This window comes from Endocarpon pusillum, assembly GCF_000464535.1.
Source record: "Endocarpon pusillum Z07020 unplaced genomic scaffold scaffold4610, whole genome shotgun sequence".
NCBI classification, from domain to species: Eukaryota; Fungi; Ascomycota; class Eurotiomycetes; order Verrucariales; family Verrucariaceae; genus Endocarpon; species Endocarpon pusillum.
Window position 1 is genome coordinate 1 of NW_006916447.1, and position 25,637 is coordinate 25,637.

Genomic DNA, 25,637 nt, shown 5'->3' on the forward strand with positions numbered 1-25,637 from the left:
TAAAGGAATCTGAGTTGCCTCTTAAACTATAAGATAAGGTAGCAAAGACTAATGCATATATTTATAACTAAACTATAGTTAGCCCTGAGATAGATAGACAAAGGATCACCCCTAAGGAAGCTTAGACTAGAACAAAACCTTTGATTAATTATATCTAGATCTAGAGATATAAATATTATTTATATATAAATCCAAAATCGCTACTAATATCAAGGAGACAAGATAAGCTAATAGACTATAGCTATATAAGAGTATTTATAGGATACAAAGAGAATATAATAAAGTAGTTTCGTATTTATATATTAGATCTTAAATATATAACTTGTTTCTTAGTTATAACATTTAATAAATTCTAAAAAGGTAAAACTATTAATCTTTATATAAAAAAGACCCTTAATTCTTTACCAGATTATATATTATAAAGACGACCTTAAAAAGAGCCTATCTTTTTTATTATAATTATAAACTTTAGTAAAAAAAGTAAACCCTAGCTTAGAAGATATTTTTAACTAATCTAATATTAGATTTAAAAACATTATTATTTAGTACTAAAATAATTATAAGTAAAACAGAATTAAATATAAGATTATTAATTTTAAAGAAAATAAAGATTTTGCTATATATTTACTTAGTATTAATAGGTTTACAAAGAAGAGAGAGAGTTTAGCTTACTATTTAAGCTTCCTCTAATATTTTTTAGTATGTTTAACATTAATTTTTATAGCTAAAAGATCTTAAATTCTATTAGGATTAAGGAGTAAGAATAATGTAATATTACTATAATAAAGTGTCTTAGCCTATTTGCTATCCTAGTTATAATTTATAATGTTGTCTTCTTCTTTTTTCTTCTTATCTTTATTATCCTTACTAATATAGTAACCTTTATTCTTTTTTTTATTCTTTAGCACGTATACTAATATGCCTAGCTAAGTTATAATATATATAAAGGTAAGTATTAAGAAGGGTACTTATAGTTATTAATAATTATCTAGGAAAATAATGATATTTATAATCTAGTAATAGTAAAGAATTAAGAAAATGTTATTAATATTTATTACTAGTTTCTCTTATATTATAAGATTAAGATTATTCCTTGTATTCCTATTTGGGAATAGCTTATTCGCTTATAAAAAGCTAATTAGTGTAGTTACAAAACTATAAATAATATTATTTAAGAGCATACTCTTTTAGCTTTCGAATAATATTATTTATAGTTTTGTAACTATACTAATTAGCTTTTTATAAGCGAATAAGCTATTCCTAAATAGGAAGGACTCTTATTTCGATGTATTCGGGGTTATAAGGGATATAATTATTAAAGGTCTTTATTAATATATTGTAGCTTGTTAGCCTAGAGTCTTTCCTTGAAATAGTAAAATATATATATTATTAATATCTATAGCTATCTTTGTATATAAGCTTTAGCTAACACACTGCTAATAGAGCATGTGCCAAACCCTCTAATATTTGTAAAGTATACTTTTCTTCTATATCTTATATTAGTCTAATATCTATTTCTAAAACATTATAATGTCCTCTTTAGAGCAGTGCTAGAGAAAGGCTAGGGGATCTTTATTTATCAACTCATAAAACCTAGAACTAATTAGCTTATTAATAAAGGTAATATCATTAATTAAGAGAAACTTACTTTTTCCACTATTTTTTTATCCCTTTAATATTGTTCTTAGTAGAGATGGCATAATGCTTTTTGACGGTCCCTTTCTCGGCTAACTGCTGCCAGTGCTGACGGTAGTACTCAGCTGTCAGCAAAGGAGAATCTTGATCTTTCTATACGCCCATTCTGCAGCCTTATCAGTCTGTGTAGCACCTTGGAGATCAAAGAGGGCAAGAACAGAGAGGAGGTGTGATGAAGAGGTAAATAGATCAGATAGAGAGCCGTGCGTAAAGCTGTATAAAGCGGCTCCGAGCGGTGATCAAGGGAACCTGTGGTGGAGGGTAAATACAATAAGCAGAGGCCATCGCGTCTTTATAGTTGAGAGGAACTCCATGACTACTAGCGACGCCGCTGACAAGGTGCGAACACAGCGCATCGAAGGGAGCGGTTTCTGGCGGTCGGAAAACGAGGAGCCCAGAAAAGGGAAAGGTGGGGAAGGGGGGTGTTTTTCAAGGTGCGAAGTTGGTAAAATTAGACTGGGTGACAAAAAATGTGGTAGCACGTCACATGACCCGCGGTGCAACAGACGCCGAAAGCAGCGTCAAAGACTGCCTAAAACAGCGCCCTATGTCCCGGAATCTAGAGTTGTGAGGTAGTATAGTACTTGCTGGAAGTGAGAGTCCGGCCAGGGTCTACTATATTTATCGAGCCATGCTGTGTTACATTCTACTCTGGAACAACAGTGACGACATTTGCGCACGCGATATGCAATTCACGATATAGTTGATCCCTAGGCCTCGATATAACTTGGCTCTGGGAAATGCGGAAGTACAATTATGAGAATCGCCACATCAAGAGAGAAAGATACCTCCAATCCACTATATCCTGAGCCGCTAACAGTAGCCATCAACTCCATCGCTAGGTGTCGCCCTTTTGATCTGTAGAAACCCCCAATGTCCAATCCTTTCGAGGACAGGTGCTATATATATTTATATGTCTAGCCCGTTGCGTCCGGCTCGATTACTCCTACGATGCGTGAGCGGCAGGCGGAGGAGGTGACATTAAGACCTCACACGTGGACTCCTTGTTTCCGTGGACGGGCTGGCAAAGTATGTTTGCAGCCGTGTCTGCTAGGTCGATTGCAAGCGCATAGCGCCTCATTCCGAGGCCAGCGGTCTTGTGTCGTACCTTGCAGCCCTGGGTGATGTTTTTAGACAGCGCAACTAGCTGGTGAAGAGCAAGGATTGCGTGATCACCACTTGACGTCCTTGCGATCGTTGGCCACAAGCCACTCTGGCTCGCTATCCATCAGGTTCTCAACCTGATCGCTCCATGAAGGGTTTGCCTCGGTTTTACCCGCCTGTTCGCCCCACGAAGGTTTCACGTCGGCTGTACTCTGCTGCTCACCCGACCATGGATTTGCGTCTCCGTGATTCTGCTGCCCGCTCCAGTCTTTTTTGTAGCCGTAGGGATGTTCGTGATTCTCGTTTCCGGTGCCAGCTTTGAACGGTGGGTTCTTCTCTCGACGTGGTACACTGTTCAAATGAACGGGAGGATTCGTCTTCTCAAGGGAGGTGCCCCTCTTCTGAGAGCCTGGCGCTTCCGAGACGAGCCCAGTAATGTGATGAGCATATGCACATTGGTTGTCTGGGAACCGACATGAGCCTTTGACTTTCCACCACCAACACTCAACCTGCTTGTTATTGCGGGCCGGAGGACCGGAAGGATTTTTCTGTGTCGTGGCCACTTCTTTTGCTCTTCGTCTTGACGCGCCGCTGGTATTGCTCAAGCTTTCATGCGCGTACTTGCTGTTTTGGAGACCACGTAATTGGTTCGTTTGAGTCGAGCTTGCCTTTTGGGACCCGCCGTTGACGAGCGGGACCTCAACCACGCTCTCCTGCTTTTGGCTTGCGTGATCCGATTCGGGCCGCGTAGCTGGAGCTGGTAAAGCTCCATTGTGCACCGGTGGCCCTGCCTCGGGTTCGGGCTGGCCCTCTGTTGCGCTGAGTGTCGATGGATCCGCAATGTAGCTTCTTACCACCCGCGAGATCCATACACCCGGTAAGCCTCTCTCGGCTGCTTCTTGAATGCCTTTGTTCATTTTCACCACAAATTCTGGCCATGGATAGCTCTCTTGTATCCTCTCCCTATCGATGTACACCAGTGCTCTTACGACTTCTCTCCTCGTCCCTCTACCGTCCTCGGTAATGCTGACTGTCTCTACATCCATATCCGCCTTACTGTAGGCCCAAGGCATGCCTTCATGCTTATCCAATAGCTCTTCATCGAAAGGCCGCAGGGTGTAGAGAATACCCCATACGACATCTTCGGTTCCATTGGCACCGGCTAGAGAAGGGATGATGTTTGCATAGCCGCGTTCATTAACGAACCATCGGTGATTGCGAAGCACAGCTATACCGTGGAATGTGCTGGTGGGACATTGGGATTTCATTTCAGACGTTGAGAGACTGGAGCCATAGGCGAAGTATAGCCGTGGTGCTGGAGAGAAAGCCATACTGGCGACGTTTTAGAGGCTCAGTCTGTCCAGCACGATCGTCGTAAGCTTCAATCATCAGAGGTCCAGCTTCAGGTCGAGCTTGAAGCCTTGCCTCGGCTGGGATTGCGCAATAAAAGTTTGCAAGTTGTATCCTTGGCAAAGCGATACCCCTGAACATGCGCCACGCAGTGCAATGGGTTGTGGCTTGACCTGGCGCCTCAAATTTATTGGTTGATGGATGAACTTGGAATGACAAGAACCATCATCTGATATATTATGTGATGACCCTTCCCAGGCCCTTTACCGATAAGAGTCTTTTGGCACGCTGCCATATTCTTCTGCTCGAGAAAAAGTCAGTCGTAAGTTCTAGATGGTGCCATTGGTTTCAGTGTCAAAGCTCACTCTGTAGACCACTTTCATCGGTAAAAGGTGCTTTGATGGATTGGATATCTTAATGCACTTGGCCCAATCGTGCAATTCCAGGCAGCAATCCCTCTTCCGACTTCAATTTCCTATCATGATCAAAGCATATTTCCCTCTTTCGGAACCCGAGTGCGGCCACTACTGCCATACCGCTGTTTCTCGGTAGTACAGAATGTGCTCTGTCATCTGGACTAGGAGCACTCTATTCAAGACAAGATCTCTATTTGGATCAGGTGGGCCAGATCTGGGACGCAAACGCTACAGTTCCGCAATATCTACGCCAATATACACTCATTTTTCGTGCAGCAAATGGCTGTAAAATGTCAAAATACCAGATGAGTTATGACTCAAGACAGACTTCAAAGGACATAGTTTTGGGTAATCATAGCCAAGCACGCACGAAGTTTTTGCAAATGAGCGTCCGCTTCGGAGCCTGAAATTCAGTCTTCAACCACTTGACAACTATGCATCCCGCTACTAATCCTCTGGCATTTTATCTCACTGCCTTAGCCATGCGCAAAGGGTCATAAAGGACTGTCTCGAAACATTGATGCTGATTGTGGTGTACATGCCCACTTCAACATGCCTGGCTACTTCTTTCCGGGAAGAGGCGATATCTTGTGGCTAAAAGACTCCCGACTTACGGATTTCAAATTTTGCCTTGGAGGTATCTGAAATGACTACCGCAATAGCGACGAAGTGTACGGTCATCGGCAGGAGGACGCTTATGGTCAGTCAGAGACCTACTATTATCGTGGATCTAGACGATGATCGAAACTCTTACCAGGCGTCAGGCATTACATAATTGCGAGAGAGTTTGAGGAGAATTGCGGAAGTGAGAGTCTGAAGACGATAGGCTTACAGACTTGCTGGCAGAGGCGGAGGAGACTTGGGAGAACGGCGTGGAGGTCAGAGAGCCAACAGAGCACATAGATTTAACAAAGGACTAGCCAACGTCGACAGGGCCAACCGGTGTGGACGTACAGACTATTGAAATAGCTCAAAATCGATGAGCAACCCGAACCAGTATACGATTATGTAAGCGATATCCGTAGGCTTGACACAAAAAGTGTGTATTTTTCCTGCGGTAATGCCAAGAGTTGATTTTTAGTGAAAGGGGATTGGTTAACATTTCCATCGAATCAGATTGAAGGCCATTAATTAGCGTGGCACTAGGTGGCTTAAGCAGGGAGGTACCACACGGAGGTGTACTTTATCCGCAGCCGGATCGTTAATACACTAATGCACACTAATAAAGGCCCGGCTGCGGGTAAAGTACACCTCCGTGTTCTACCTCTGTTCTACCTTGCTGCATATCTTCATGCATGCTGAGTAATTTCACCGTCGTAATGAAACCAAGAGCACTCTTTTGGTCTTTTGAACATGGCTTCAAGTGGGCCTCTTCCTGCTAAGTACTCTTAGTAGTACTGGTAGATGATGAAGTTTGTCCGGGCCTGGCGAAATCGTCGATTTACGTCAAGGTGATGGGTATTATTCATTGGGTATGCGCAGGGTACACGCGTCAGCTGAAGAGTGTGGACCGGATGTCACGTGATATATAGCGCTGCAACAAACGCTACTGGATTCTGCGCGTCTTCGATGAATTTGCTGGTTATCAAACGGTGGCGTATCGTGCGACGTTTTGAATGCGTTTTATCACAGATTTGTTACGCGTTTCGCCTCGAATTAACATGTATTTTTAGTATTGACGTTTCGCGCTATTTCGCATGGATTGGCAGTTTGATATAGCAATTTGGTATGTATAAATAGGCTCTCCTTGCGCGGTCAATTAGATAGAACAACTTGCTATTCAGATTCTATTCTCCTGATTAGTCAGCAACGTTCGACAAAGAGTCACCAGGTGTCTCTACGCAGTAACTTAAAGGATTTTCCTGCCCTCGCTAAGCCAAATGTCCGATTAGGGTACTTGATTCCATCAATACAGGGTAGCCTTTCCGATATGGCTGTGCATTAGGGCTCAGGGTAGGGCCATGGGATCCTAATGGAAAGTGTATGGTCAGGGGTGTCCGAAATGGTTGACACAGGGTTCGCTCGGGCCATATTTTCTGTAAACCCGGCTTGGTATTTGTACAGTATGTACTAAGTCTGAACTGCAATTATTTGTATTAATATAATTAAAATTCTGTAGACAATGGAAATTGATGAAATTCCATTGGTCATTTTGTTAGGACACCCAATACAAATCATTCTTGGCCAGTCATCTTCTGTTCTGTCTTGTAAGCAATGCTGTTAAAGATAGGGCAATTCAGTAAAATTACATATCAGGAAGCTTATTACATATACAGTCACTTATCTCGATCCCTGATCATATCATGTCAGACCTTGCTTATAAATAGCTCGGTGCCTTATGATTAAAATGACATTAAATTCAAGGATATCCAGTATAATTTGGTCTCAATGCATGTATTCGGATTTAACAAGACAAAGTGATGAATTACGAGATGTATTACATTATTCCCGTCTCCCACTCCGCATGCACAACGTCCATCCATCCGTTTGTCCTTCATCTTATACGGAGAGGTCGGTTACACTTTCTTCACACAAGCGATTGGCAAGCCCAAGGTATTCTAGGACTATCTGATTCTACTATTCTGAAACGAGGTAGTTGAGGTCTGGTGGACCCCTGCTTTGCTCATGTGGTATGCTTGTCTCGTTCCAGTCGGCGCATCCTACTGAGTAAGCCTAACTCCGAACCCTCGCGCGGCGACACTCTGCACCGGATGCGGATGTACTTGTGCTTCACTCCTCCCTCTCATCATTCAAATCACGTATATCCTCTCGATTTCAGCCAGCTGACACCGCCCAGAAACAGGAACACTAAGAAATCCAACACTTACAGGCTTCTGCGGTCTCCTGCAGTCGTGAACGTCTTTCCTCTCGCCCAATCGATCAGATAGCTGGCCAAAAGTGACCCCCCACCTTCAAAATGGGGATGACGCGTCTCCTCCGCCAGCCCTTCTCCCACCCGGCTCTTCCCAGTGTCTCCTTCGCCTCCCGCACGATCATTGTCACGGGCGCCAATGTCGGCCTCGGCCATGCAGCCGCGGCGCACTTCGTACGACTGGGCGCCACTCGCGTTATCGCGACGTGCCGCTCGGAATCCAAGTGCGCGGCTACGCTGGCCGGCATCGAGGAAGCCGCCGGCAGGAAGGGCGTCGTGCAAGTCTGGGAGCTCGATTACAGCAGCTACGCGAGCGTCCAGGCCTTCTGCGCGAGGGCGGATGCCGAGCTCGACCGGCTGGACGCCGTGGTCCTGAACGCGGGGGTCGCCACGCGCATCTACGAGGTCGCCGAAGAGGACGAGAGTAGTCTCACGGTGAATGTCGTGAGCACGACGCTGCTGGCGGCGCTGCTGCTACCTGTGCTGCGCCGCTCGGCGGACAGGTTCTCCTCGGAAAATAACCTGACCGTCATCAGCAGTGAGGTCCACCAGTGGGCCAAGTTCCCGGAGCGCGACGAGGCCAACATCTTCGGGTCGATGAGCGATCCCAAGACCAAGACCATGGCGGAGCGGTAAGCAGCCGGCTTCTCTCTCTCTTTCTCTCTCTGTCTCCCTCTGTCTCTCTCTCTCTCTCTCTCTCTCTCTCTCTCGCTCGCTCTCGCTCTGGGGGCGTCACGGCAGACGAAGCTCGCGTCATTCGCAGGTCCCCCATTTCCCATCCTCTCGTTTCGCCGGGAGCTCCACTGACAGCTGCCGCGAACAGCTACCCCGCTTCGAAACTCCTGCAGGTGTTCGCGATCCGGGAAATAGCCGCACGAACACACGACAGCACGCCCTTCGTGACGGTCAACATGGTCAGCCCGGGCCTGAACAAGACGTCGCTAACACGCTCGACGAAGGGCCTCGAGGCCGCTGTCATAAAGATTGTCAACGCTCTGCTCGCCTGGGAGCCTGACGTCGGGGCGCGCACGCTCGTGCATGGCGTGGTTGCGGGTCGGGCGAGCCACGGGGTGCTGCTGGATCATTGTGAGCTCGAAAAGTAGGTGCCGCTCCCTTTTAAACACTTGTCCTAGCAACTGGCTTTTCGGACCTTTCAGAGCCATCCTGGCCACCGGCCTCGGCTCACAGAAATCGTGCTCAAAGTAACCTCTCGGGGCCATCGACAGCGACTGACTGTGATGCAGCGACGCACTCGCGCCATGGATCGAAACGGACGAAGGGAGGAGACTTCAGAGAAAGGTCTGGGCAGAGCTGGAGAGGAAGCTCGAGGCGATCCGGCCGGGGTGCGTGGCGGCGATGGAGGGGAAGGAGGCTTAGCCGCGAGCGAGGAGGGCGTGGCCGCGTCGAGCCGAAGGCTGGTCGCACGGACTGCACCGGGTTATCTGGTCGAGGAGGGGACTGTCCTGTGTCCATGAGATCGGAGTCGAGGGGTCTGGAAAGCTCGGCCGGGTCTGGGCTCGTCGAAGGGTTCAGTCGAGGGAACGCCGTCCGTCCAGGGTTTTGATTGCACCTACTACGTAGTTGTTTTCCTTATTTTACTAGTATCCGGTGCGAATACCCAGCTGTTTGGCTGATTGATTGGATGATTCTGTGCAGGATTCTGCGTGAAATAGCTGTGGATTCTGCGCAGGATTCTGTGTAGAATCCTGTGCGAAATAGCTGCGAGTTCGGTTGATTTCTACGGAAAATTACAAGGTACTAAATAATACTGTTAATGCGTGAAATTTCAGCCTAAATAAGTATAGCTCCCTTCATTTTGTGGGCGGGAGTGACAATCAGGCCGTAATTTTGATTCATGACCTCAGACGTGCTAGCGCACATTGACTTACTACGTAGTCTAGGTTTCGGTGCGCTGCCTCTTCGGGTCTAGCACCACCTGATCAGGGTTGGCGCTCCTCGCTGCTTTACCCACTCATCTAGTACCCTATTCCCTCTCCTTTCGCATGGGGGCGGCAAGCCTCCCCCTTCTACGCCGCTATCTCGGCCGCGGACAGCGTCTTCCACCCACTCAGGAGCCCTCCCTAGAACGTAAACGAGAAGGAAATCAATGAGAGACACCCAAGGGTAAGAAGACTTAGATCCTTGGTCCGGAGGTCTAATCCTAGTATGCTGTGACATGGCTTTGACGCTGGCGCCAAGCTGCGTAAATAAGGCAAACCGTGAACCCACGGGCCAAATTCGGCTGAGGCAATACCGCTTCGTGTCACCGCCAGCTCGTCAGGCAATCACGTTGAGGGTCAGGCAAAGCAGCAACACATCTCCATCAGGCCTAGCTAGTGCAGTATGTTTCTGAATAATATCTTGGTTGACTTCTTTTTTTGCTTTTGTCCTCTGCTTCGCCTCGCTGACTCCTGTACCTTTTAAAGCATCCCAGCGTTGAGCCTTTTGACCAGTAGCACGTGTAAAGTACTGGCAGCCTGGGCAGAGGGAACGCCCTAGTAGTTCAACAATATCACTGGTCCCGATAGAAGCTTCCAACCGATGTGGCTGACAATTGAAACCAATAATGTCGCGGCGCGGAACGGACCTACGACGCAGCGTCAATCCAAATAGCACGGTAAATACAATGATGGCGCAAACGTGGTGTTTATGAAAACTACATAGGTCCTCGCGGGGAAACGAGACTCTTAGGGCGCTCGCTAACATATTACGCTGCCCTGATCCCTGAGGTACGAAGCAAATGAAGACGCAACGAACAAGCATCGCTAGCTATTTTCAGGTCTACGCCATTCCCTTCATTGCCCTTGTCCCTGACAGCATAAACCAATGCGCCATTCTCATAACCAATGCTTTCAAAAAGTCGGGAACCGTTATCTTTTGCCTTCCCTTGTTCCGTGATATTGTTGACCAATTTCGCTACCAGCTGACGGATTCAGAGATTTTTTCAATGGGATGGCTGTGTCGTTCAGTGCACTGGGAACGGGCGATAGGGCCGGTTGTCGGAGGAATATGCTTTCATTGTTGAAGCAAGCACTAGGTATGCAGTACTGCCATGGTGGGTATCTGCCTTCTTCGCTGTAAGGAGTATATGCGGTTGATTCTGTGAATTCTGTGCCCTCTGCGCTCTGCGGACTTTACGTATTCTGTACCTCCTGCGCTCTCTGCGGATTCTTTGTATTCTGTACCCTCTGCGTTCTCTGCGGATTCTGCGTATTTTATGCTCTCTGCGCCCTCCGTAAATTCTGCGGTCTTCCTCTGTGGATTTGAGCCTTCCCTGAATTCTGCGCCCCCTGCAAATCTTGCGTTCTCTGTAAATTCTTCGTTGTTCCTCCGAGGATTCTGCGTCTTCTGCCACATACTAGGGTAGTCAGTCTGGCTGACTTTCTAGTTAACGATGCGGGAGCAAGGGCTTGGAATGGGGCACTCCTCGGAAGCTACTGATGATATGCAGACGCACTGGTAGAAGCTATGGGGTATTGAGGCGACAACAGAAGAACGCAGACGAGACAGAGGAGCACATAGCCAAATGTTGGACCGGAGGACCAAAAAGGACCGTAAATTAGCTTCTGTCTGACACCAAAGCATAGGGGAAACTCGGACAACAATCGGCGTTGATAGTGAAGATGGATGGTGGGTTTTAGACTCATGCAAGAGCCACTGGGCTGCATTTCGTCTCGTCGAAGGCCTCACCCTGCATGATGCCATGAACATAAGCGTCGCCGACCAGCTCGTAGAGCTCTTCCGCTGCCTCGGTTGTCCTTCGTCTGAGCACCAGGGGAACTTTGCTTCCCTTTGCAAGCACGACTCTATCACCCTTGGAGGTATTGAATGGTCCGATGCCCACGTATCCTTTGTCAGTGACGAGGATGTTTCGTTCACGAGCTATTTGCTCATCGTATGGTCCGTCTCGAACTGCGCGGATCAGCTCGATGCCCATCATTAATATTTTCACTAAACGTCTGGGTTTGAGGTAAGTGGCAACGCCATTTGCTTGCGATACAACTTCTATGTACCGTCTAATGACATCGCGTACTTCGTCATCAGTTCTGTAGTTTCTTGTCTGCAGTCTGGTACGGAACCATTGCGACTCATAAGCGAGACGGGTGGCTGAGAAGCAGGCCCAACCAACGTCTTGGAAGCCTTCTCCTGTGTGATAGCCTGCGTCTCCGAAGTGTTTCCTTTTCCAGTCTTTGAGTGACGATGTCCACTTGCCATGGACAAAGGTGAGATGCAGAGGCTGAGATGTATAGGGGAGGTTGACGACAATGCTGCGGAGCCGTAGATCAACGACGACATCCTCGATTGTGCCAAATGTAAACGCCTCTATTTCGCACCGTTCAAGTGAAGGGAGTCTTACACTCGCCAGGGAGTCTTTGCTTGCATTGTACTTACCAGTGGCAGCTAGTGAGCCAAGGCTCTCGGACCCTTTGAATGCAGACCAGTCAGCAACCCATGAGGGAAGGCCAGGGTGTCTGTTTGGCCTGAGGCATGGCTGAGACAGAATGTCTAGGCTTCCAGTAGTTAGACAAGCCCGAGCCGCAGCCGTGTACACTTCGGTGACATCCTTTCTATAGTCTGGGATTAACCCACTAGCTTCAAAATAAGTCTTTAGTTCGGCCTGAGCTGGAAGTTCAGATATACCATACAATGAAAAAAGTTTGTCTCGGGGATCAGAGCATTGTGATCCGGCAAAGCGCTGGAGATACTCAAGCAGACCTTTGCTTGTACTCGGATCTTGGCTTTTTATAGCATACATCTGCAACGCTGACGACCAGTTTCCTGGCTTCCTGTAGCCCCTGTCGATGGTTGCGAATCCTGAAGGAGAGTCAGCGGCGAGAAGTTGTTTTTCTACTGCAAACTTAAGGCCGATGGCGAATTGGTCGTAGTCAATCCCAGATCCATCATCACAGACTATGGTGGCTTTGCGGGAACAACTGATTTCTTGCACCACCCACGCTCGTTCGAACCATGTGCAATGAAATAAATCGCTGACAACTCCCTGGTGGGTGATTGGTGGTAAAAGTCCATGAGAACGGAGCCATGAGATCCTTCCACTCCACGATAATTTTTGCACATCAAGATCTGGTTGTCTGATGGCAAGTTCATGGTACCGATGAATAAGTCGAAATGCAAGCGCAGGGTCCCAGCCCCGTGAACGATCCAACGGGCGACACAGCCAAATAATCACATTGTATGCCGATTGGTAGACTCGATGCATTTGTCGCACTTGATTAGTCCTCTCGTCGATATCTTTTTGATGGATGCAAACCGCATCGACCCAGAGCTTGCGAGTGCTTGTCTGGCTCCTGAGGCCGACCAGGGCTTTTTTAAGTGATTCGGTAATCAAGAGCTCGGCTTCTTCATCGCCCATGTATATGGCAGCAGACAGGGCTGGAGAGCCCCAATGATAGGAGAGAGCCTCATAGTCGACGCTTGACCCACCAGCACCAATCGTGAGGATGTCAAGATGTCCTCGTAATGGGTCCTGCCTGTTGCCTGGATGCAAAGTCAACATTCGGGTTGTGAGAGTGTCTCCATTTTTGGTGGGTATTTGCTGGTAACAGTATGCAGGCCGATCCAGTTTATGACCGTGCATCTCGGGATCATACCTGAGCACCGAACCAGTGAGGCGTCTGAGCATTCTGAGAATCCAAGTTAAGCCTTGTCTTCATGCCTCTTTTCGTTTGTTCAGATGGGTGGCTAATCAAGCATTATCCAGCAGAGATCTCGATATCATCATTAATATGTCATCTGATACACATATTATAAGTCTGGCACCCGTATAGTTATCATGAATGAGCAGAAACAGATTGATTGAATGATTATGAGTTTCAGAAGTTGAGTAGCGGGCAGCGGAAGCTACTTACTATCTAGTAAGCGCCAAGCGTAACATCCACGTGATTATAAGTTCCTGGCAAAGCGGTCAATAATTTTGTATATGTAGATCTATCCTACGTCTAGGGAACTAGTCAACAGAAGTGTGTGATACTCGCCGACGGTTTGCAGGTTTAGGTAAACAAAAACCTCTATAATGCTATTATAATACTAAGACCTCTTGACAGAAGTCTCGTCATCTGAATCGATTTTCTTTGTATCGATCAGGATAACAAGCAAGAGAAGAGCTGGCAAGTTGAGCTTATGAAAGATATCTACCATCAAGCTATGCAAGTCTACGCTTAGCTCAGACCTGCAGACAATGACAGCGATCAAGTCATAAGATTTTTGAATCTATTTGGTGAGTGATCCGGTTCCTATCCAGCCACCGCCCTCATGATCATGATTCCCGTCCTCCTGCAAAGGGCGCAGAGGGCACAAGGGACTCCATAACGTAAGCAATTGCGTACTCTGTACTCCGTACATCTGTCAGCTTGAAGCCAAAGGCGAGCTAAGTCCATAGCAGAGTGAGATACTGTTGGACCAAAAGGACCGCGGCCCTTAGAGGACCGTTTACTAGCTTTTGTTTGACAGATACCTTGATTATGCTTGACGCAGGTTGGCCACTAAAGAAGCTTTCAAGTTTTATGCTGAATCTCGTGAAAGCAGGATGTCCCTAATACAGTAAGCCTACGTCTTCCCCGGTATACGTGCTAAACTGGTGTTGGACCAAAAGGACCGTAAAATAGCTTTTGTTTGACAGTAGGCGAGATGCCATGACTAAGGCTACCCTCTATGCAAAGCAGTCGGTTCGGAAAAAGGGCTTAGCCCCGGCTGTGAGACTTTGCGGTCAGGATGCCATATAAGGCCACCTACTGCTACTCGATGGTTTGTTGTTAGTTAGCCATGGCTGCCTTTGGCTATGGGTATTTCCGGAGGCAGATTCTCTACCGCTGTCATACGGGGTTAGGCAGGAGGGATCTGGCCACTAAGGCTAGTCCTGATTGGGCATAGCGCTGTTACCCTGCTATTTCTACTTCTCTTTCCTTCTTCGAGGCCTATGCTCAACTTAGTACCTTCAGATAGATCACCAATACGAACAGTTGCTGCTAGGCATTGCGTCCCTGAGCCATCAGACCTATTGTAGGCCTGACATCCGCAGTTGTCTGAGCCATTCGCTCGCCTCGAAGCCGTCTCAGGCTTCTAGTTCAGGGCCAAAGCTGCGACCGGGCAGACCTTCATGAATTGCACCGAGCTTGATAAGTTGATCTCACATAATGAACAGGAAAAAAGGGACACTGCCTCCTTATATCTATGCTCTTACTGTGTAGCCTCTTCTTTCCAATCAAGACAAATTGTAAGACGCATATTTGAGGTCTGAAAAGTGAATAAATAAATCGAGCATTCAGGCTCTACATTACGGCTGCGAAGGTGACGTGTCAGGACGTCTATTGGTTGATTTGGATCGAATTGATTGCATTCACAACGCATCGAAGTTGCTGCGCCAGGACAGGTTGATAATGCATTGTTGGAGCCTGCAGTAGCACTATTCTATACTCGGCGTACGTGGACCTCAGGGCGTTGGTCGGCGTGGGGGCTGTGGTATACCTTTCCCTTTGCTGGTCCTAGATGTAACGTACACTACCACTTGGCGAGACACCCCACTTGGCGAGACACCCCACTTGGCGAGACACCCCACTTGGCGAGACACCCCACTTGGCGAGACACCCCACTTGGCGAGACACCCCACTTGGCGAGACACCCCACTTGGCGAGACACCCCACTTGGCGAGACACCCCACTTGGCGAGACACCCCACTTGGCGAGACACCCCACTTGGCGAGACACCCCACTTGGCGAGACACCCCACTTGGCGAGACACCCCACTTGGCGAGACACCCCACTTGGCGAGACACCCCACTTGGCGAGACACCCCACTTGGCGAGACACCCCACTTGGCGAGACACCCCACTTGGCGAGACACCCCACTTGGCGAGACACCCCACTTGGCGAGACACCCCACTTGGCGAGACACCCCACTTGGCGAGACACCCCACTTGGCGAGACACCCCACTTGGCGAGACACCCCACTTGGCGAGACACCCCACTTGGCGAGACACCCCACTTGGCGAGACACCCCACTTGGCGAGACACCCCACTTGGCGAGACACCCCACTTGGCGAGACACCCCACTTGGCGAGACAGTTTTCGAGGCAGTAATACTGAAATTCGCCAGTAATATGACTCTTTTGGCTATCAAGTATCAGAATGATATGCTTGCTATTTGACGCAATTGGAACGAATATTCGACGCAGCCAATCAATGGCTAGCTCTTCGTCGGTCCATCCCTTAGGAGAAAAGGCCCATATAACGTCAGGGAGGTCCTCATGCTCTGGAAACATATGATGCTCAGGATTCTTGCCAGTAAAGATAAGATAGGGCTTAATAGCCTTTTCTGTATTTATACACTCGATAATAGAGACCCATTGAGTATTGTCTGATGCTGGAGCCACTGGGCGACCTATAGCAGGGTCAAAAACAACGTATTTCGACGCTATTTGCCCTATCTGAAACCCTGTTTCGTCTATATTGTAGATATCTTGCAGCTCAACTGCGTTTTAGCTGCAGAGCTGTTTAAATTCGGCAAAAAAGCATTTAATAACGCTAGAATCAAGGGCCATGAGTCGTTTGATATCCATTAGTCGATTTCGCCGCGTTTTAAGCTCTGGATGGCGAGCTATTAAACGCTCCACGTAGTGTTTGCCCAATTGAATCTTATCCCCCTTGCTAAGTAGCAATTTTGTAATCATTCGACAGATTTGAGCGTAATTCAGGCATAAATGCTGCCTTTGTAGGTCTCGGAAGTATTGAATCAGCACTTTTTCTTCTTGTTTTGATAGCTGTTGTGAAATGCGATCAGTTTCTGCTATAGAGGGTCGCCCTGCGCGTCGATGGGCCAGGGTCGAATTTGGAACGTCGTAATAGCTCGCAGCTTTACGAACTGAGTCAAATAGGCCTAGATCAACGTCATTTGAGGCCTGCTGAATAGAATGCTCCTTGTTTGAGTCCATTTCGAGCTATTTTGGTAGAGCTATAGCTGTTCGAAATTTGAGTGTTGCCGAACGCCCTGCGCGAAAAACTGTCTCGCCAAGTGGGGTGTCTCGCCAAGTGGTAGTGTACGTTAGTTAGTAGGTACGGAGTAGTAAGGCTGAAAATAATGAAGTACGAAGTAGTACTCCGTACTCCGTAGTAACTGTTTATTAACTAGTGCTCAGACTCCACCTTTCGCCAAGCATCGTAGGCTGGCGGCCGGGCCTCCCAAATTTGGAGGAACTAGTCGTCCTCTGTCCAGTGACAGCTGATCCATGGCTGAACTACTACTACGTACTATGCAGTAATGCAGAACGCCTCTAGAACTGCGCCCACATACTAATAAGGTATATACGAAGTACCTCACGTTGTCAATACGACCGCCTCAAGTATATTAGGATCAATTGTTTCTCAAATATGTCTCCCTTTCCTATCAAACATCTCTCAAGGTCAATTCAATTGTTCACTCTTATACTACCCCTTTTACACACTGCAATTGACAATTTCACTCATACATCTCCCTTCTCGGTCTTCAAATCCACTCCATCACCATGAAACTCCACACAGCGACCGCTTTTCTCGTCGCTGTCTTCGCCAGAAGCACCCTTGCCACCCCCATCCCAGGCGCCCTACAACGCCGCCAGATCACCGAGCTCTACCCAGACGTCACCTCCCAGTATAACGTGGGCACAGGGGCCATCGACTACGACATCGGGGTGGGGCTGATCAGCAAGTCGCCCACCAACGGCGGGCAGGACATCACCACGCTCGTGACTTTCGACATCCCCGCCGCGTGGTCCTCGTACAACACCTGCCGGATCGTTTTTACGTCGGCAGCCACCTCGTCCGTCTCCGGCTCTGGCCGCGCCGATGCCTTCCTCTCCCTCGCCCCCGCCACAGCGTCCACCGCCTCCTGGCCTCCCGGGAACCTCCGCGACATCCATGTGGGCCGCTTACTCGCCGTCCCTGGCGCCGAGGCGACCTGGGAGCAGAGTTATGTCGGACCCGACATCCCGTGCGCGGAGCTGGCTGGCGAGGTTTACGGTGGCGAGCTAGTCGGCGTTTATGATACCGATTACATCACGTGGACTCCTGGCACGGATGGAATCAAGATTGTTGTTGTGGACTGACGAGACCCCGTATGAGTATTGGCGTTGGAGCGTCCAGTAGATTTCTATCGTCTCAGCTTAATTAGCGTTCAGGGTTTGGATATCGGCTTTGAAGTCACGCTTTGTATTTTGTCAAGGCCATCCTTAATACCTCTCTAGTCCAACATCACTTCAGATAGCAATATATGCCAAATTCTGCCCTGGTCTGATCTGGTAACCAGAGGTATCTCTCTAGACTATACTAAGCCCTATGTCGAGATTTACACATCAACAATAGCCACTCTGCTTGAGCAAAGGTCATATGTCCCTGCTCTCGCTGTGTCAAAATCCCAGGTTGCAGCCTGATTTACCCTCTTAGGTTCTAGACTCGTCTCAATTAGTGACTATATTATAGGACGTCAGGAATCTCATTCATCTCATTTATTTAATACGTGTACACCGCCAAGCCCGACTGATTGGCTAGAAAGTCCAGTAAGCTTAAATTTCAGCCCCACCAGAATCATCTTTCTGATTAGATACATTTGAAGTCTTCCTTCCTTCTTGAGTTTAGCTGCAAATAAGCATACTTTAGTGCGCCAAGGCTGCAGAATTTCGCTAAGCCATATCACATCAAAAATCAGAATGTGCAGAAAAAGCGCACAGAATTCGCATGCAGAATGCGCAGAAAGAGGGCAAGAATTCGTATGCAGAATGTGCAGAAGAAGCGCACAGAATTCGCAACGCAGAATACGCAGAAAAAGGGCATAGAAACGTCGCAGAAAGAGAGCACAGAATTGGCACGTAGAAACGCGCAGAAAGAGGGCACAGAAATACGCAGAAAGAGGGCACAGAAATACGCAGAAAGAGGGCACAGAAACGCGGCCGTGTCGAGGGTCCTCAATACCTTGCAAGGCCACATTGTGGCTCTTATCCCAAGAAAGACGACACGATTCGCTACCTTCTTGACTACTCTCTGCTTGTTCGTTCTCACCTCTTCCCAACGTCTCCAAAGAAATAGCAAATGCTTGACCTACTCTTCGCTGTCCGACATTCACACTTTAGGTTCTCCACTACCCCTATCTTATGTAGGTATTAGTAAAGATGATTTACGTAATGTTCTGATTTTATATAGCGTTTCTAGCGCCCTTAAGGGAACTTATTATGAAGAGTAAATATAATAAACAGAGACCATCGTGACTTTATAGTTGAGAGGAACTCCATGACTATTAACGACGCCGCTAACAAGGTGCGAGTACAGCACACCAAAGGGAGCGGTTTCTGGCGGTCAGGAAACCAAAGGTAGAGAAGGGGTGGGGTGATTTTCAAGGGTGTAAAGTTGGTAAAATTAAACTGGGTGACAAAAAAGGTGATAGCACATCACATGACCCGCGGTGCAACAGACGCCGAAAGCGGCGTCAAAGACTGCCTGAAACAGCGTCCTATGTCCCGGAATCTAGAGTTGTGAGGTAGTCATCGTCCAAGCCACATAGCACGGCTGAGAACTACTATAGTATGGCAAAACTCTTGGATTTTGAGCGTTTATTGAGCGTTCTGGCACGAACTACTAGTCGACCCACTCTTGTTTTGCTAAGCGGCCCACTCTACGGAGTATTGCAAATTTGAAACGCATTTTGCACCATAACGGCGAAAGCGTTCGGCTCCAGATTTATATGGTATATTCATACTACCTATCTCTACATTCCATTCAATTATCAGTTTATAGGTTAGAAGAGCGTCATGTGACACGCTGTAATCAGTGCTCGGCCAATGATAACTGATCCAAAACAACGAACCATTTACCCCAGAGAAAGACGATATCCTAATCGACATAAAATGAAATCCAGTGCTCCGGACACAGGTCGCATCGCTGCGATTCATGCCATCCCCACAAAACAATCTAAGAAACAGACAAAGAATATAAATAACATCTCAAATGAGCGCGCACGCAACCACTAATATGTGATGGGGTTATAGAAGTTGAACCTCCCGTTGGGATCATACTCCCTCTTGGCTTCCCGCAGCCTCTCCAGCCGCCACGGCTCATAGCCATAGACCTGCTCGAGAGGCTCGTCGCCGAAGGCATAGTTGACGTAGGCGTTCAGCCGGCGCTCGGGCTGGCCCGCCTGCCAGATGTCCCGCATTTCTCGCGCGAAAGTGATGGCACCTTCGTCGAGGGCGGGGTCAGGCACGTACTGTACGTTCGTGGCTCTGGCGATTGGAACAAGTGTCAGTTACCGAATCGTCAACATCAGAGGATTCCATGCTTGTTTTGTGGGGGGGGAAAGAGAAAGCGGGAGAAAGATTGGCAGCGAGTGCTTACACAAGGATGTTATCTTCCCGGTGCGGATAAGCCGAGCTGTCTGAGGGAATAGCCTTCACACCCGCAACGGAGTACGTTTCGAGCACAACCGAGGCGTTGAAGTACGCCGGTTGGGCTGTGGTGACTTCCTTGAAGTGCTCGTATATCTGACGCTGTGTGGTGACGTTGTACCTCACAAGACCAACTGGGTACTGGACGTGGCTGAAGCCCTTCTGGCACAACGGGTCCGCCGAGCTGCTTGTCGTTCTGGCAAAAAGTTCGGGATAGGGTGCGTTGCCCTCTTCGCGAGAAACGGGGCCGAGAGCATCGAACGGCGCGTACAGTGCAGTGGCTTGCTCTTTGCTCCCGACGTATTGGAAGGTCATGTAGATGAGAGGCTGCCGAGGCTAAGCAAGACAGGAACTGGCGGTGGAATGAAGCAACTTACCTCCGTGGTGCTGATCTGGGGAACGTATGCTATGATCAAGCCGGTGACAAGCTCTCTCGGTTGCCTGCCGAGGTCGTTCTGCGTGTTGACGGCCTCCGTTAAAGCCTCGAGCTTATCCTGTGTGAATAGGTATGAGACGTAATACCAACTATCGACGGTCCTTGGGTGGATCTCCTTCACGAAGCTAGTCACGACACCAAAGTTGTGGCCCGCGCCTCTCATGGCCCAAAAAAGGTCGGGATTCTCGTCCTGGGAAACCGTGACTTCCGTCCCGTTGGCGAGGACCAAGTTGAAAGATATGAAGCTGTCGGAGACCATGCCGTAGAAACCCATGTAGCGACCGAAGCCACCACCAAGGCCGGGTCCTAGAAGACCAACGCAACCACAACTCCCGGTGGCTACAGGTTGAGTCAATCTTGGCATCAATGGCGCGAACAGGAGAGAAGACCACTAACTTGTCACGTAGCCTGCGTCCCATAGCGACGGGATGATGTTCTCGCCCCACACACCGCCTTGTGCTCTCACGGATCTCCCGTCGTCTGAGATCTGGAACTCGCTAAGAGCTCCGATGTTGATCTCGAGTCCGTGCTGCAGACGCCCTTGAGTTCTGACAGTTCCGTGCCCTCGGTTCACCGCGAGGAACGGAATATTCACATTGTTGGCGTATTTGACCTCGTTCGATCAGCGCACTTTCCCCGAATGATCAGACAGGAAGATCTACTCACGATTACAGCAACGTCTGCTTCAATCCCGGGGTTGGCGACTGCAACGAAGGTCGGCCTGTCGAACTCGCTGTATCGGGCAGTGAGATTATCAAACTCAGCGTCGGTTGGAAGGACTATCGAGGCTTGGGGCGACAGCTGTGGGCCAAGGTCATTGAGCACGTCGACGCCACGAATCGCAATGTTGGTATAGCCATCTCGAGGGCGTTGAAATGGGTATGGTAGTGCAGACGCATGCGGAAGCACTGCAAGAGATGCCGCAAGGGTATAGCCAATGAAAAAGCGCATGATGACAGGGCCGATCGTGCGTTATTAAGGTGGGTAGAGGTTACTCAAGCAGGGGACGGGAAACAAAATGACAGGTTCTACCACCCTTTATGCATCGAGAGCAGCGATCAAGGCAGGCGGTCAAATCGTCCTCCCGCGCTCAAAGCCACAATAAAAAGGACAAAAGAAAGAAGACTGGAAATAAGGGGAAGAATAGCGAAAACTGGAAAATATAAGGATATTACTCTCCATAAAGCCGGTTTATATAAATAGCTTGCCACAGTCTGTTGCTATTCGCCTACGGAGTAGCCGTGCGATACGATTCAATAACAATAACAAACCACCTTTTGCCAGCCTCGTAAAACGCCACCAACTTCAAGGAAACATACTGTTAGGCAAAAGTTAGTTTGCGGTCCTCTGAGGGCCCGCGGTGCTTTTGAACCAACACATACGGATTACAAACCTCGGTGACGACCAGGGGGGGTAATGCAACACCCTTTGTAATGTAAAAAGGCCAATGCCTTGGCATTACCCTGGGCATTCATACAGTGCTAGTAATCTCGGGCTAACTGAATCTGGTAATTACCGATAGGATCCTAGTATGTAAACTCGGAGTGCGAAAGAAAACCCACCAAGACACTAGCATGCTGTATCACATTCCTGCTCTGCGTTGATTAGTTACAGTACCTGCATCTTCCCCTGCATCTTTTCCAATCTTTGGGTGTTGGGGTGGTTCGAAAGAGAAAGAGTTTAGCACTAGCCGACTTTGCTTCAGCTCCAAGTTTATGTTTATCATGTCTTCGGTGACCGACAAAATGCTGCTTGGGATCACCGACGATTATTGCCCCGTTGCAAAAGTGTTGCAAGATCCTTAGCGCATGCTTCGGAGCTGCTGCTGCTGCTGCTGCTCCTCGGTTTTGCTCAAACGGCTACAGAAAGCCATTTTAAGGATCTAGATACTGTAGTACTTATATTAATGTGTGTAGCTGTCAGGCGCCTGCATAGCAGGAGGCCTATCATACCAAGATAGTTTAGAGTGGATGCCCTGAGGGCGCCCGAAGAGCATATTAGAGTATACAACTTCACTCACACTTTCGAAACCGTCTTTTGTTCGTCTTTTGCGTGTCTCCTCTGCGTCAGGCTGTGGAAGCCTGATAGTAGCTGAGCTTCTTCTGATACTTTGGACGTTAATTTTATGCCAAGAGAATCTTTTTTGACTAAGTACACTTTTTACACATAAAACCCTAATTACTTAATCTCTTGAATTTAGATTTCAAAACCAGAAAACTTTACTTTCAGTTATAGGTCAACAGATCTATAGCTACTGAATAATGTAGTTTTCTGTCATTCTACTGGATATCTATAGATTCAATATAAACAGCTCGCGCAGCAGCAGCTCCGAAGCATGTGTCAAGGAATTGCAACACTTTTGCAATGGCCAATAGCCCAACTCTCGGGTACCACACGATGTCCATCGCGATCCGGCAGCCTCCGCGGATCAAGCAGGTACACAGTGAGCCCCTACCTAGTCATGGGGTCATGTGATAGATCAAGGCGACGTTCGGATCACCCATCATCCCAAGAGCTATCCGAGTATCCCAAGTACGTGGTTGAGCTTTCTCCAGCCTCATCGCCACAATGGCAACCTCACATCAGGACGACACTTTCAAGGTGGTTATCGTGGGCGGCGGCATTGCCGGACTGACGCTCGCCAATGCTTTGCAGCATGCCGGTGTGGATTATGTTCTCCTGGAGGCCAAGTCTGAGATTGCACCGTCGTTGGGTGCATCCATCGGAATCGCTCCCAATGGAATTCGAATCCTCGATCAGTTATCGTGCTACGATGCGATAGAAGGCCTCATCACGCCGGTCGAGACTGTGGGACTCCACGACGTCAATGGGAAAGAACTCGCTCCGAGATCGGATATGTTTAAGCTTGCCCGCGTGCGGTTTGTGCTCAGGGTTGTGTGCCGGAGAGGATCAGGAAGCTGACTATGGCTGTAAGGATGAATTATCCCGTCTGCTTCCTGGACAGACAAGCACTACTCAAAATACTCGCCGAACACGTATGCGATCAAAGCAGGATTTGCCTCAGTAAACGTGTGGCAACCATCGAGCATTTCGTGGATCACGTAGAAGTTTGTTGCACTGACGGCACCTCGTACAATGGCGCTGTTGTCGTTGGCGCCGATGGTGTCAACAGCACAGTACGTCGGGAAATGTGGCGTGCTGCCGAAGCTCTCGAGTCGGGGCTGACAAGTAAGGAGGACCGGGCCAGTAAGTGAACCTCTGATCCCTACAAGAGACTTTTCTGACGAGGCTTAGCTCTCTTTGCTGAATACAAATGTCTCTACGGCATCTCGTCTCCAACAGCTGGATTAGCTATCGGAAACTTCGAAGTCACATTCGCCCAAGATGTCTCAACCATGGTCATTTCCAGTAAGGGCGGCCGTGTATTCTGGTTTCTGTTCGGACGTTTGCCCAAAGTCTGCCGCGCTGGTGAGATTCCAAGGTTCAGCCGGTCCGAGGCTGAACAGTTTGCAAGGGAAAACCTGGATATACTGATCACTCCTACTGGCGTGAAGTTTGGCCATATCTGGAAGAATAGGGAAAACTGCACCCTGGTTCCTATCGAGGAAGGAGACTATGCCCATTGGACTTGGGGCCGATTTGCATGTGTCGGGGATAGCATCCACAAGATGACCCCTAACAGCGGTGCGGGTGGAAACGCTGCCATCGAGAGCGCTGCTGCGTTGGCCAACGCCATTAACTCCTTGAAGATCGCTGCATGCAATCCGAGCCTCGAGGATGTGAGTCACATCATGACAGGCTATCAGGAGGAGCGGAAATTCCGTGTTTCCGAAACTATCAAGTCGGCTCACCAAGTGACTCGTTTCCAAGCTCTCAAAGGAGTGAAGGAGCGTTTGATTGCAAAATATGTACTCCCGGTCACTGTCGAACTTGGGGCAGACTCGGAAACGGATGGGTGGATTGGATCGACCATGCTGAACTATCTTCCACCCCCACCCCGCTCTTTGTGTGGTACCATGCCCTTCAATCCGTCGCAAGGACGTGGAAAGCATGAGAGCCTCCTGCGCCGAGCCATCTTCGCTCTACCACTGCTCGCAGTTGGAATATGGTGCTTTGTTGTGATCCTGAAGCATCTTCCATTTGGCCTGTTCACAGAGATACTTGAATCCGGACGTATAAGCTGGGACCACGATCGATCAGTGTCTGTTATCAAGACTCTGTTTCACATCGAGTTCCTGGATCAGATGCTCCGGAGTGCTGCACTCGCTATGGTCCCTTCGGCTCTCGCGATGGACAAACCCAGCGCTCTGCAGATGCTCACGTTCATCACCGATACTGGCCTTGTGTACGCAATCATGCTCGTCGAAGGCGCGCGCCGCGCAAATCTCTTCAAGCCAGCATCCTTGCCCTTTATATTCGGACTCCTGGCGGTCAATGGCATCGGAGTTTTCTTTCCTTTATACTACTACCTCTTCTACGTCCTCAGTCCGATCGCCACATTCGCGGCACTGGACAAACGCCTCACGGACCGTGCTTTCACACTCGGCGTGTTGCCGGTGTTGGCGCTTTCGTACTATACGCCCCTCTTCGTCGCCTATTGCGCCTCGAGTCTGGAGCTCCGCTACCGCGCACTATGGATGTGGCATCTGTTCCCTGTATGGACCGTGGTCGGCCAGCATGTGCTCGCTTGGACGGTGATGCCCAAGACGATCGTCACGGACCGCATGCAGAATCCGAAGCGCGACCTGTGGGCAATTCGGATCACCATTGGATCACTGACGGCATTATCAGCGGCCGTCTGGCTCTCGACTCTTTACCAAGCATTACGTTTTGGGTTCTCGCTTTCAGCTCTTTTCTTTCCCAATGATGACATTCACACGTACCTTGGAGGTGTTCGCAACATGCTGGTCTGGGATCAGTTGTGCTTCTCTCTCAGCTCGCTGCTCTGGATGCTGTATCTCTTCTCCGACCTGAAGCGAGCAGGAATGGTACGACGAAGTTGGTCTTTTGTGCTGGGGGTGCTCATCGGCGCGTCTGTTTTCGGAGGGACCGGAGCAGCTGTTGGTGTGGCTTGGCTGTGGAGAGAAGAGGTGCTGGCATCGAGAAGGCACAAGGATGCAGTTGTCAAAGCGAAGGGAAGCTAGATGTCAAACGGCATCAAGTACCCTTTTCTTTTTTGGCCCTACTACCTGGCAGAGTGAGTCTTTGACACTATGATAGGTACATTATTCCCTTCACGACATTACTGGCTTTACATAGCAGGGAATAGCCGGGAGATTGAGGTTATTATTACTACGTAGTACGTAGTAGTACGAGTAGTAGGACGTGACGTAACTTACCTATCAACGGAACATCCCCCGTGAACGGAATAGGCGTTAAGCT

General features: G+C 48.7%; 6 protein-coding genes across 6 annotated transcripts; 3 read left to right on the top strand and 3 right to left on the bottom strand.

The window, feature by feature from the left end:
- Positions 1–2,867: 2,867 nt before the first annotated feature.
- Positions 2,868–4,130, bottom strand: EPUS_07592 (uncharacterized protein; the record flags this gene model as incomplete). The annotated part of the gene is made up of 1 exon (XM_007805806.1): positions 2,868–4,130. The coding sequence occupies one exon, from the start codon at positions 4,128–4,130 to the stop codon at positions 2,868–2,870; it is 1,263 nt and encodes a 420-aa protein (XP_007803997.1).
- A 3,352-nt stretch (positions 4,131–7,482) lies between these two features.
- EPUS_07593 (uncharacterized protein) lies at positions 7,483–8,814 on the top strand (the record flags this gene model as incomplete). Its single annotated transcript, XM_007805807.1, has 3 exons — positions 7,483–8,069; positions 8,261–8,536; positions 8,682–8,814. The coding sequence occupies 3 exons, from the start codon at positions 7,483–7,485 to the stop codon at positions 8,812–8,814; spliced, it is 996 nt and encodes a 331-aa protein (XP_007803998.1).
- Positions 8,815–11,080: 2,266 nt separating this feature from the next.
- Positions 11,081–13,078, bottom strand: EPUS_07594 (uncharacterized protein; the record flags this gene model as incomplete). The annotated part of the gene is made up of 1 exon (XM_007805808.1): positions 11,081–13,078. One exon carries the CDS (start codon positions 13,076–13,078, stop codon positions 11,081–11,083), a length of 1,998 nt encoding a protein of 665 aa, XP_007803999.1.
- Positions 13,079–16,951: 3,873 nt separating this feature from the next.
- EPUS_07595 (uncharacterized protein) lies at positions 16,952–17,530 on the top strand (the record flags this gene model as incomplete). Its single annotated transcript, XM_007805809.1, has 1 exon — positions 16,952–17,530. The coding sequence occupies one exon, from the start codon at positions 16,952–16,954 to the stop codon at positions 17,528–17,530; it is 579 nt and encodes a 192-aa protein (XP_007804000.1).
- Positions 17,531–19,440: 1,910 nt separating this feature from the next.
- EPUS_07596 (uncharacterized protein) lies at positions 19,441–21,245 on the bottom strand (the record flags this gene model as incomplete). Its single annotated transcript, XM_007805810.1, has 5 exons — positions 19,441–19,696; positions 19,809–20,185; positions 20,236–20,633; positions 20,691–20,907; positions 20,961–21,245. 5 exons carry the CDS (start codon positions 21,243–21,245, stop codon positions 19,441–19,443), a joined length of 1,533 nt encoding a protein of 510 aa, XP_007804001.1.
- A 1,617-nt stretch (positions 21,246–22,862) lies between these two features.
- Positions 22,863–25,399, top strand: EPUS_07597 (uncharacterized protein; the record flags this gene model as incomplete). Its single annotated transcript, XM_007805811.1, has 3 exons — positions 22,863–23,173; positions 23,230–23,501; positions 23,550–25,399. 3 exons carry the CDS (start codon positions 22,863–22,865, stop codon positions 25,397–25,399), a joined length of 2,433 nt encoding a protein of 810 aa, XP_007804002.1.
- Between the last annotated feature and the right edge of the window lie 238 nt (positions 25,400–25,637).